At 42.3% G+C, this 12,691-nt stretch overlaps 1 protein-coding gene across 1 annotated transcript in view; it reads right to left on the reverse strand.

Moving 5' to 3' along the window:
• Positions 1-6: 6 nt before the first annotated feature.
• phip (PHIP subunit of CUL4-Ring ligase complex) overlaps positions 7-12,691 on the reverse strand; it is a gene marked incomplete at its 5' end in the record, with an annotated part of 33,036 nt that continues 20,351 nt past the window's right edge. The window contains 15 exon segments of the mRNA XM_014032779.1: positions 7-793; positions 867-1,010; positions 3,173-3,405; positions 3,479-3,684; positions 3,934-4,086; positions 5,170-5,322; positions 5,433-5,492; positions 5,709-5,784; positions 5,867-5,992; positions 6,072-6,192; positions 9,964-10,119; positions 10,209-10,270; positions 11,677-11,788; positions 11,932-12,014; positions 12,355-12,479. Of these exon segments, the coding sequence (XP_013888233.1) occupies positions 84-793; positions 867-1,010; positions 3,173-3,405; positions 3,479-3,684; positions 3,934-4,086; positions 5,170-5,322; positions 5,433-5,492; positions 5,709-5,784; positions 5,867-5,992; positions 6,072-6,192; positions 9,964-10,119; positions 10,209-10,270; positions 11,677-11,788; positions 11,932-12,014; positions 12,355-12,479 (2,520 nt within the window).

Raw genomic sequence — 12,691 nt, forward strand, 5'->3', positions numbered from 1 at the left:
CGCACGTGCACTGAGAACCTTCAACAGAGAGCCTGGAACTCCTCCGCAGCATCGGTGAGCCCTCCAGCTCACCTGTCAGTTCTTTACCAGCCTATAAGGTTGGCTTTGGCCTTTTCTGTCAGTTTGCGGACACGCCCCTTTGAGGAGGTGCCAAACGTTATTGACGAGTCCTCAAACAGCAGCTGCCTCTGCTCCTCCTCAGAGTCCTCCTCCATGTACCAGGCTGACCGTCGGCCCTGGTTGCGCGTGCGCATGGAACCTACCTCCGCCTCCCCTGCTTCGCCCTTCGGAGACTCCTTTTGGCTCGATCTCTGTGAGGCGTTTTGAGGACTGGGCGTGAGCTCCTCGTTAGCCCTCCTGCTGCTCCTCCTCAGTGGCGAGGGCTCGGGCGACTCGGCGGGAGGTGCGGCCTCCTCGGTTTTTACCAGCCGGGGCCGTCCTCGCCGTCTAGGCACCGGCGTCGCACCTGAGTCCGACAGCGCCGAAGCGTCCGGCGCAGAAGAGGCGCCGCCTTCGTCGCCTGTGGAGTGGTCCTGGTCGTCGTCGGGGGTGGAGCTCCTGCGGGTGCTGCTCTGTCTCATCTCCTCCAGCTCCTGCTTGCTCTTCCTGCCTCTCTTCTTGCCAGGCGGTCGTCCTCGGGGTCTGGAAGGGCTGGCCGGGGTTGGGATTTCGGGCGGGCTCACCGGTGATTCGGTTCTGGACTTCCTCCCCTTTCTTCCCACGCCGGCGGTCACATGACTGCTGTGGCCGTTCAGCTGGACCGTGCTCTGAGGCGAAGGGCTGGTGGGCGAGCCTTAAAGAGAAAAACACACGAGTGTCAGACATCGCCTCCTGTTTGAGGCTTGTTTCATGTCAGCATCACTCACCAGGCGAGAGTCGCACAGGTGTCCTGAGTTTCCGACGGGTACTTCCACTGCTGCCCTCTGCTGGCTGGGTGGGGGTCACTTTGTCAGGAGCTGGTGGTGTTGAAGCTCGAACAGAAGTATGAGTMCGCAGCGAGCGAGAGGATTCTGACAACAAAACAAACATGACAAAGAAGTGAAACTGTTCATCGTGTTGAAGTCAGTTATTGATGCTTCGATGAATAGCCTATATGCCACGGTCATTAATGACGTATTTCCGGTAAAATTCTTGCCACGCTCCTCCCTTCCACTCCCTGCTTACTGCCTATGTTTTTAGCGTTAGCTGCTAGTACTAATCCATGAAAAAGTCACAAAAGTTAAAGCATCTGTGAGCTACTGGTATAAAACTTGAGTTCTGTTCTGTGCCGTTGTGTCCACTAAGCAGCAGATACGATCAGTAGTTAGTTTTTCTTCATTTTCCTTTAGATGAGGAGGTGACAGCAGAGGATCATAGCATTACAGGGAAAACTCATCTTTAAAAGCTCACGCTTGCGTTTGTAATCGGCATTTCTAACCTGAGGATATTCAAGAGCCAGCATCAGAAATGAGAAGATGGAGGTTACAAAAGGGAAATGTACATTTATCCCCTTTTACTGCCAAGACCAGGAGAGGAAAGACCACCTCTACACGACAGCTAGCAGGAAGCTAACACAGCAGCCGGTACAAAGGTAGGTGTGTGCGCATGCGTTTGTGTTAAATGAAATGTTTTTATGCGACTTTGTCATGAGTTTTATGCTAAAGTAAAAACTTGTTAGAGTGTATATCACAGCGTAGACTAAAGCTGAGTCACGAGCGCCCCCCTCCCCACGAGCACCGAGAGCAGCAGAACCTCCACCTGATAATTATTAGGTTTTCAGTTCACTAACGTCAGGGAAAACGATCCAAACCGTACAAGTAGTCCATCAATTTAAAGCCCAGACTCTGCTCTTTCCAACAATATAAGTGTCACAGCTCTACGTGAAAAATTCATGGAACAAGCACAAGGGGTCACGATACGATATGTCCCGATATATTGCGATACTGTAAGCAAGGCGATATATTGCAAATTTTTTTGTCCAAAAATTCTAATAAATAAAAAACCTCTTACAGGGGAAAAAAATGAAAAACCAAAATTCATTGTCTCAGAAAATTCTAATATTACACAGACATACTTTTGATACATTTAGCTGTGTTCTGCTTTGTATGTATTTTATTTTATTTGTTTCATATTTCTTATTTCATCCATGTTTCAATTTTTAGACTAAATTTGCCAATAAATAGTTTGAAAATATATTTTTTGCAGCTTTTAGTTTTTAATATTAATTTACAATATGGTCACCAAATACTTAATAATAGCCTTTATGTTGTCATAAAGTTCAGTGAACAGATGATATGAAGCTGCTGCACACAGAGTTTCTGGGATCAGCTGACCTGCATCCAGAACATGATTTGCATAACTGTGGGTCGAACAGCAGGGCAGGTCCTGAAAATAACAGTAAACAAATGGAGAAACTAAACAACACAGTTAAACTGTTTTTGAAGCGAACACAGCAGGATAAAGTTTATGGACTTTGATGCGATCATCAGCCGGACATTGAGAGCAACAGACAGTTTTATGTCACAGGGGGAGTGCTGAGCTCGAGACGCTAGATGCATGCTCTACATATGTATGCCTACCTGCCTGCCTTCCGTAACGTTGGAAAAAAGAGCGCACAAGACACTTAATTTGTCTTAAAATACAGACATTCTGACAAATAAGTAACTGTTTGTAACCTTACCTCAGCTTAGAAGGCAGAGGGTGTCGGTCTTTTCTGCTCAGATTCAGCTATCGGAGCATGAAGCTAATGTTTACTCACAATGCTAATGCTACCCTTGCTCTCTGGCGCTCAAGAGGTAGAGGAGACAAATGGCTGACTCACTGCTGCCAACTAGTGGTCAGAGGCTGAACTACAACATAAAAATGAACGGCTAGCAGGAAAGTTGATGTTTTAAACCTTAATAAAAAATTAATACAGGGATTTAGAATTTTGATACAGTATCAGGAAATGAAATATCGCGATATTTCAGTGTATCGAGATTTTCTTACACCTCCATACCATACCATACCATACCATACCATACCATACCATACCATACCATACCATACCATAATATACCATACCATACCATACCATACCATACCATACCATACCATACCATACCATTCCATCTTTATTTATAGAGCACTTTAAACACCCACAAGACTAGGATTTCAGTTCCCTTCAATAACTCGTCTAGTTTAGAAGTCTTACCCCCTGTGTTCGGCGTGTTGTTCGTAGCGTTCTGTGATGAAGGAGATGAGTGCCTGTTGTGGCGTGCAGCGCTGCGCGTTCGTCCTGGAGTCGCTGTTTCCACTTTACCATTGACCAGCTGAGGAGCCTGTTTCAGGGGGACGCTCTGCCTTAGAGAAGGTGGCCGAGCAGGAGGCGGGGTCGGCTCCCTCTTTGCCGTCACCCTGGACGACACGCGCCTTTTCCTCTCTGGGCTGCAAACAGGAGGAAAGTGAGGATCATCTCGTCTTTAATTTTATAAATGTTTATAAAGGTCATATCCTCTACCTTGACGCGCTGCTGCTTGTGGGTGATTCGCTCCTCCTCCTCTTCATAGTGTGTCGTGTTTGTCTGTCCGTAGTGTGTCGTGTCGGTCTGTCCGTGCCTCTCCGGGTCAGTTTATCTGTCATGCCGTGGATGGCTTTGTAGTCAGACAGGATGGAGCTGATGTGCTCCTCAAACAGAGCAGAAAGCCTCAGACTCATACTGTATATCTGAAGACACAACAATAAACATTAAAACAACGTAACTTCTTACTAAAATGTCCATAAATAGAAGTAGATTCTCAGATATCCAAGACTTGGTAACAAGCTGCTTTTTGGATTATCAAAATTAATTTCCTTGTTATTCCAGTTTATGAATTTATAATGATAACAATGTCCAGTTGCCTTTGATATAAATAGTTAGGATGGAATATGAGATATGTGTGTGAGTGTGTGCGTGGTTATGAGTGTGATTCTCACCCGCGACTTCTTACTGGGAGTGTAAGCTTTGGAATTGCTAAAAATGAGCCGGACGTCTTTGCAGAGCTCAATGGGAGACTGGTATTTTCCTTCAGTCAGCTTCTTTTGAACCGTGCCAAAGTCCATCGGAGAGTCAACGATCTGCAGGTAGTCCTTAGATGTAAACAAAACAAAACAAACAAACAAAAAAACAAACAAACAAAMAAAAAAACAGAAGATAAGGAATTTAACAAGAAAGAGTAAAAAAATACTTACGCAAAAAACTTTACCCAAAAAATCATTCCTAAAGTTGGGTGTGCGTGTGTGTTATATTATTTACGGGAGTAAAATTTTGACCAATTTTTTGTACAAGTACTACCACAATAAATTGTAATATTTTTTTCAGATTTAACCAGGGTTCCTACAGCTTAAGGCAAGGTAAATTTAAGACTCTTTAAGACCTCTTTAATGCCTCTTGAAATTACATTTAAGACCAACTTCACAATAAACAGAAAAGAAAAAAACAAAAAACAAAGACAGTTTTATCCAAATGTTTATTTTAACCCAAAACAACTAGCATTAGAATCATTTGGTATTAAATTTAAAAAAAAAAAGAAATACTAAAAATAACTTTGATGTTTGAGACAAATTACAGTCTTCCTTACAGTGTGTTAACATTTTTAAGACCTCTGAAAGATTGATTTAAGACATTTTAAGGCTAATTAAGGCCTTAAATTTAGATTGATGAATTTAATGTCTTTTAAGACTTTTTAAGGATTTGGGGGAACCCTGAAGTATTGTGTCATGGGGGATAAATCCTCTTTATTTATCCCTCAGGTCTCCCACTGTAAAATACAGCCAGCACAAAAACAACAGTACTTTTCTTACACCAAAGTACGAGAAAATACATTTTTTTCTCCTTAACTGTAGAGCTGAAATGGGTGGACATTATTTGTACACTCAGTAGACTTGTTGCTCTTTCAAACTGTCCATTTTGCTAATTTAAAAAGTGCCACTGCTGTTGGACCAAGCCCTTTTTTAATGGCATGCTCCACAGCAACGCACACGTTGCATGTGTGTATCCCCAAAATAATCTGTTTCCCCAACAGAGGGTACACCGCAAGGTCTGAAAAATCAATTAAGTGTACACGAGGATTCAATTTTTTATGCTTTTTTAAGCTTAAAAAGGGAGTTTGAATTATACATGCATGAATATGGTAATAAAAAACGGGGCTTTGTTTGTTGTTGTGTCTGTACCGGGTACTCCTGCAGGTCCACAGGTTCTCTGAAGGGTTCAGAGTCTTCACACTGAAAGATGAGGTCCAGCAGCTCTTTACATCGTCCTTTCCAGGCGTGAGGATCGTACGAATGAGGGCGAGCTCGCAGCTGGCGTTTCATGGGCTGACGGCCCTGAGAAATAATTACAATTTTAAAATTAGGTAAACTGGACATTAGGTGTTTTGTTTTGTTAACCTTTAATTTAAAATAAACAGCAACACAGTGGCTGGTTGTCGTGTTACCTTATGGTTCTGTGTTGATGTTCCAGGAGTATTAACATCTTCGTCGTCTTCCTCATCGTCCTACATAAATCAAACAGAAAAGAAAAATAAACCCCTCAATCAAATTAGGGGTAAACAAGCTGTGCTGCAACAGAACACAGCTATGTTGGTGGTGCTTGTTTTATGCATAACGTCTCAAAAATAAAAATTAAAAACAAAAAAACATTCTGCTGTAAAAAAATCCTTTCATATAACAATGTCCTGGATATTTGAGATTTAAATATTGCGCTAACACACCTCGTCTTCAGAGTCAGAGAAAGTGGCCTTCTTCATGGTTCTGTAGAGAGGCATGAGGTCCGTCAGACTTTGGTCCCTGCAGAGACAACAATAATTTTCATTTATTAATACAACATGCCTACAACAGTGCTATACACATAACTGACCCTCATACATACTTAATGAACGCCAGCATGAGGTCAGAGTTGAACTTGGCGGTGGTGACAATGAACGCTCCTGGCTCGTTGAACGTCTGGGCGTTGTGTTCTATGTAGCGAAGCTCCCACATCAACGAGGAAAGCCGTCTGAAATATTCAACACGACCTGGTTGATGACGCTCTCACACACAGAAGCTGTCTGTCCTGCAGCTTCAGGACCACATACCTGTAGAAGTGATTCACCAGCCGTTGGCGTATGGTGCTGAGGTCGGTGACGTAGGCCACCACTGTGCAGTACGTCGGGTACGCTTGTAAATCCACCGGGAAGGCAAACGGTGCCGCCACATCTGATGGAGCCCGGTTTGTTGGGTGGGTGAAAGACATATATAGAAAATAGTAATTAATGACAGGAGATACTAGCTGTACAAAAACTGAACATAGAAGTGTATGGGTTTTATTGGAGACAAAAGTCTAAAATCAAATGTTAGTAAAGTGTATGTTTAATCAGATGGCTCAAGGTAGGGCTGGGCGGTATGACCTCAAATTCATATCACGGTATAAATTGAACCCCTTCAAGGTAACGGTATATTTCGCGGTAGAAAACTATCATAAAAAGTAAAGATTTTAATTTTTAGAGTTTTTTTTTGCAGAAAACTAATCTTAATTAAACCCAACATTTTTACTTTAATATCAGCCTGCCAAACAATGAGCTTCTGCCTCCTGAACTCAGCTGCTGCTCTGCTGCGCGCTCATCTTCATCATCAGAGCAGAAGCCGACTTTACATTAGCAAAATGGATTTATGACTGAACTAACGTCCACGTCTTTTTTTAATCATCTCTGTGGTGGGTAACAATACATAAAAACAAGTCCTGATGCATCTCAGTAATCCAGGTAAAAAATCAAAAAGAAAAAATTTTTATAGGTCTTCTGGACGGGTTCTTCTCTAATGAAACGTTTCGTCTCTCCTCCAAGAGACTTCTTCAGTCTGAGAGTTTCAGGCAAAATTCAGGCTTTTAAGCCCTGCCTCCATGTGACTGATACTCACATCACATGGCTATCGTTGACACCTAATTAGCATCTATTGTTAACAGGGGGTGGAGTGATACTGGCAATAGCCGCACTGTAGGAGGGGGACAACTGAAAAGGGAGGCCTCCACCTCTGTTTAATGATGGACGGTCTTTCTTCACAAAAATGGCTTCTTTTACTCCTCTCTCAAACCAACGTTCCTCTCTATCAAGAATGAGAACATCCTCATCTCTGAAAGAGTGACCGCTGGCCTGTAAATGAGTGAAAACTGCAGAGTTCTGGCCATTAGATGTAGCTCGTCTGTGTTGGGACATTCTTTTGAACAGTGGCTGCTTTGTTTCCCCGATGTATAACTGGTCGCAGTCCTCCTGGCACTTAACAGCATATACAACATTGCTCTGTTTGTGCCGGGGCACCGGATCTTTGGGGTGAACCAGCCTTTGCCGTAATGTGTTTTGGGGTTTGAAAGCCACTGGGACATCATGTTTAGAAAATAAACGTCTCAGTTTCTCCGAAACACCTGCAACATATGGAATAACCACTGGTTTGGGTCTGGGTTTGGGGTCTTCATTTTCACCTGAAGGTTGCATGGAATCCTGTCTGTGTTTCCTGTCTGCTTTCAGGAAAGCCCAGTCAGGATAACCACACTGCTCCAGGGCCTGTCGTGTGTGTGATTTCTCTTTCTGCCTGGCTCCTGKGTTTGTAGGGACACTGTCTGCTCTGTGGTATACATAAAAACAAGTTTTTTCTCCGACAACTTGGGTGTGAAAAAAAAAGTTTCGCTCTGCGCGACGTGGAGGGAGGGAGGAAGGAAATGATCCTGACTTAACTTTTCTACAGTGGGAGGGGGAAATTTTGAGCATTTATTATCTTTATGCRTTCTAAAACGTTATAATATCTTTGTTTTATTTCGAACTCCTCCTGCTCAGTTGTCTCTGCACTCGCAGCCCTGTTCACACAGGTGCGATGACGTAATGATGATAGGATGGTAGAGGATAAATTTCTACCGTAGGCCAACTTCATACCATTTCCATGGTCTACTGCATTTACCGCACAGCCCTAGCTCAAGGTAAAGAGTCAGGATTCTTATATCTCATAACATCTTATGAAACCTTTTTCACCCAACCATACTTTTTATTATGACCCCCGCACGCGAAGTGTAAGCGGGAGTCATATTGTTTTCGTAAGTCATATTGTTTTCGTACTGTTTTTTTTTYCAGTGATTTTTGGTCAATCGTAGCCCAAAAACAGCTGCACCAATCAACATGAAATTTGGCAGGGCTGTAGATGAGTCTGACCTACACTGCTCCAGCCAATGGTTTTACGATAGACCCCATATTTGAGGAGAGGGCTCCTTTCAAAGAGGGGGTGTCTGGACATGCAAAAATGSTTATAACTCAGAAACTGTTCAACATAGGAGCTTCAGATTCCTTTTGTTGTTTAGCTCTGATGAGGCTCTATCCATCAGGCCCACCAATCAGTGCCCCCACCCCCCAGACCCTCAATTTATCTGAAAAAGGGGTATATGGACATACAAAAATGGTTATAACTCAAAAACTATTAAACATAGGAGCTTCAGATTTCTTTTGTTGTTTAGCTCTGATGAAGGGCTATCCATCAGGTCAACCAATGTAATAACTAATTTCCCTCAGTGATCAATAAAATACTCTGGTTCTGGTTGAGATTAGAGATAGGGTGAGAAGTGCAGTCATCCAGGAGAGACTCCGAGTAGAGCCACTGCTCCTCCACATCGAGGGGAGCCAGCTGAGGTGGTTTGGGCTTTGGTAAGGATGCTCCCTGGACATCTCTACAGGGTGTATCAGAAAAAATGATGCTCTCAGAAAAACCGCCATAAAATTAAAAAAGATAATAATTTTGAAAATGTGGGCGTAACCTTTGGTAGAGGGGATCACTCTGCTTCGAATGACACCAAAATCTTAGTTAACGCTTCACTCTCCAGTGAGCAGGGACAGCTGGAAATTCACAAAATTCATGTCCTTTGCACAAGGGAATGTGAGGGTTAAAATATGATCTGTCACATAAAATTAAAAGTTTAGATGGTGTTTTACACCCATGCCAAGGCATTTTTAAAATAATTAACCCTTTCACGTCCTAACGTCGAAACAAAAATATCTCATTTTTGAGTGGATCATCACCAAGGGTTAACAAACACATGTGAAGTGGCCGTGAACAAGTCAATCCAGCCAACTAACATGACATGTAATGTACTGTACATGTACATGTATTCAGTGAGTATTACATGTAATTATTACATAACCTGGTACAAGATCATGTGATCATGTGGTCATTTTCTTTCATTAAAACAACATGATCACAAACATCCCAGAAAAGCTGGAAGAGGTGGCTGTGGGAAAAGAGGTCTGGGCCTCTCCGCTACCCAATTCTGAATCAAGTGGAAAATTAAGGATGGACGGACGTGGGGGCAGCTGTCAGGCTGAGCACAAAGTGAGCTGAGGCAAATACAACAAGAGTGGAAGTGAGCAACCAAATAATTGTGCACAGTCTTAAATACAGCCTTGCACGCTGCGAACTCTAAAATAAGTCATGATTTACAAAAACTGGTCAAGAAAAATGAGTCCCAAAAGATGGCTGGTCTCTCAGACCAACAACACGTACACTATCTGTGATCTCAGTGGGGTTTACAGGGTTAAATTAAGGTAAATTATTAGTTGCAAACACTCAGAATTCTGTGAGACTGCAACTAAAAATTACACAATTTTCTTTCTTCACGCAGAATACTGCTTTATCTCAGATGTTGGGAGTTTTTGTTTATTGTATAACGTCCACTAGAGGGAGCCCTCAGCTTAACTTTATTACACCTACTTCACTAATGACATTATCTGATTTAATGAGAATACAAGCACACACCTCAGTGCTTATTTCAATGTGTTCCTGGAATTATTCCTGTCAACATGCTCTGCCTCACTCAGAGCCGTGACTCACGTTATTTGAAGTCATGCTGTTTGCTGCTTGTTTCCGAGAAAAGTGCCTCAGCGGCTACACTTCATATTCCTGCTTATGTGACGAAAGCTCAACCGTTTTATTGTAGCGGCCTTGACCACATCGTACCGAGTGTGCAGAGCTGGTCGATGGCTTTAATGATGCGCTTGCACTCTTCTGCGCGTGTGTGGCAGCCCCATTCTCCGTCCTGAGGGACGTACAGCAGCTGCTTCTGCTCGTCCTCTGTCAGCGGAACGCTTGTGCCCAACTCGTCAGGAAACGTGGCTGAAGCAGAACGAAGACAAAAGGAAGTGTTTTTTTTAAAGAGAGGAGGAGTTTAAACCGACACGGATAGCAACATGTTAGACACTTACCATCATCAGGGATGAGCTCCATGTCCCAAGGACTCATCTTCTCCGTGTCTCCATTATCCCAGCTGCATCAGAAACAAAACTGAAATGAAACCTCCACATCAATCTGTTGGCAGAATTACTTATTTGCATCTCTGCAACGTGAAGTATTGCAGGAGATGATGTTGCTCTTTTAAAACTCAAAATAAATAAAAAAATGTGGAAATCTAAACTTCTAAAGATGCAGTTTACACCAGATAAACTTAGCACAAAAAGAAGGAAATGTGTGTTTGGTAGATTATTTCTTTGTTGTAACAATGCTTCTTGGCAATAAATCTGACTGGCAGCACCTGGGGGTACCAGAAGCTCAAAAGTGTCAATATCAACAAAATCATCTGTTTGGGAGAGAAGATTTGAAAACATTTTTGTGTGCAACCCACTCTGCTCTACTGCTCATCCTACAAAAGCATGTTCCTTACAAAAAAATTTTTTTATACACTGTATTGATCCCCTGGTGGGGAAATTAAGTCTCTGCATTTTACACATCGCACATGTGGAGCAGTGGGCTGCCAATTACAGCGCCCAGGGAGCAGCTGGGAGGTTAAGAGCCTTGCTCAAGGGCCCAAAGTGGGGCTGGTTGGTCCGCGGGGAGTAGAACCGGCGACCTTCCGATCACAGACCACCCCACAATTAGCTCAATTGAAATGAGCTTAAATTAGCTTCATTTAAAAGAAAAATGAACAGGCTTTTTAACGGTATAAGATTTATTGCCAAGAAGAATTTTTACAACAAAGAAATAATCAGCCAAACACAAATTTGCTTACTTTTAATGCTGAGTTTAGTTTTGTTGTGTTAAGCTGGGGTCAAGTGTTAAATAATGGTGAAGCACTGACTCTCAATCATCACCCTCTAATCTAAAATCTTATTATTACACCAGACACACTCTTAATGCTAATCAATTCAGTTTTGTCTTCATCTGAAGGAAAACACGTTTTTCTGAAAAAGCTGTGTTAGTTTCAGCTGCTTAGAATGTTATCAGTCCATTAAATGGACATTTTTAGCCATTATCAGTCCCATAGAATGGCTTCAGACTGTCCCAACAGTGCCCCCAAGTGGGTTACCAGTGCCATAGACATTGGAATGCAACAATCTGCTACCGTCGGAGTCCGGTCTACTTTATCGTAGCCCATGTCATTTTCTCTAAAATTAACCTTAGTGGTTTTATGCCTCATATTACCCACCTGACAGTCTGAAGCCTTTCTATGGGACTGATAACGGCTAATAACGTCCATTTAATGGATGATAACATCCGAAGMGGGTGTTAGTTTTCATCTTTGCCCTTTATGCAGTTAGGATTACCAGATCTCCTAGAAAATGTAAAAACTACAAAGCCCATTCATAAAAAGGTGAGACTGTAATCACATCTGTCGAGTGAAACCACATCCATGTGATTCGACTCAAAACCCAGATCAAACCCAAGCTGCGGTCGTACCAGACGTTGTAGCACTGAAACAAGCTGTCAGGATACTGAGACTGGTACGGTTCTTGGCTTTCAATGGTCCCGAACCACCAGGCATCATCAATCACTGACCGAAACCTGTCACCTGTGTACACACACACACACACACAAACACACACACACCATAAACTATTCAAATCTTTACCAAATAAGACTAGCTTAGCTAAACTAAAACTGTATTGATGAGATGTTTCTGGTTAAACTGAAGTGTTTTTGGTTTGAACTGACCGATACTCCACTGTCTCTTTCGGGCGTTGTCAAACTGTTGCCGCAACACCAAGAAATCAATAACATCAGGCATGTCGTGATATCTGCAAGGAGACAGATTTTTACTCACTCTGAGCAAAACTTTACAACGTAACAGCTGCAAGTGTTTTATTTCATTAAAATTGAAATGAAACAGATGTGGTCGTCTCTCAATAGTGTGGATTCAGTTTCCTAATGTTCTGCCCTGTGAAGGAGAACTAATACTCCAACTGGAAGATGAGTTGTTCAGACTCTTTCAACGATTAGTATGCCTGAAACATTTCTGAACTGTTGGAAACAGTGAGAACAGAAGCTGCATGGGTACGATTAATAACACAAAYGTGTGATAACATCAGAAATGCGTGTTTAATGTGAGTTTTAGTTCTGACTGCAGACAGATCTTACTTCATGGAGAACGAGCCTCCTGTCAGCTTCCCGGTGTCCGGGTCCAAAAAGGCTAGTTTCAGGCAGCACAGTGTCGGCAAACCAACCTCATACTTGATGCCGACAATCTTCATCAACTCTTGTTCCTAATGTTCATTAAAAAAATAATAAAACAGAGGAAAAACACTCAAATGAACATATCCTCTCAAAAAAAGGTTATTTACATACATTAGCTAATAATATAATATACATTTTAGACACTGCAGCAGTGGATGGAAGATAAATCAAGTATATCTGATGTATCATAAGTTCTGTATTGTGTGATTTTTAAAATAAGTTTATTGTAAAAATCAAATAC

The sequence above is a fragment of the Austrofundulus limnaeus genome, unplaced genomic scaffold (assembly GCF_001266775.1).
Source record: "Austrofundulus limnaeus strain Quisiro unplaced genomic scaffold, Austrofundulus_limnaeus-1.0 Scaffold1538, whole genome shotgun sequence".
Taxonomy (NCBI): Eukaryota; Metazoa; Chordata; class Actinopteri; order Cyprinodontiformes; family Rivulidae; genus Austrofundulus; species Austrofundulus limnaeus.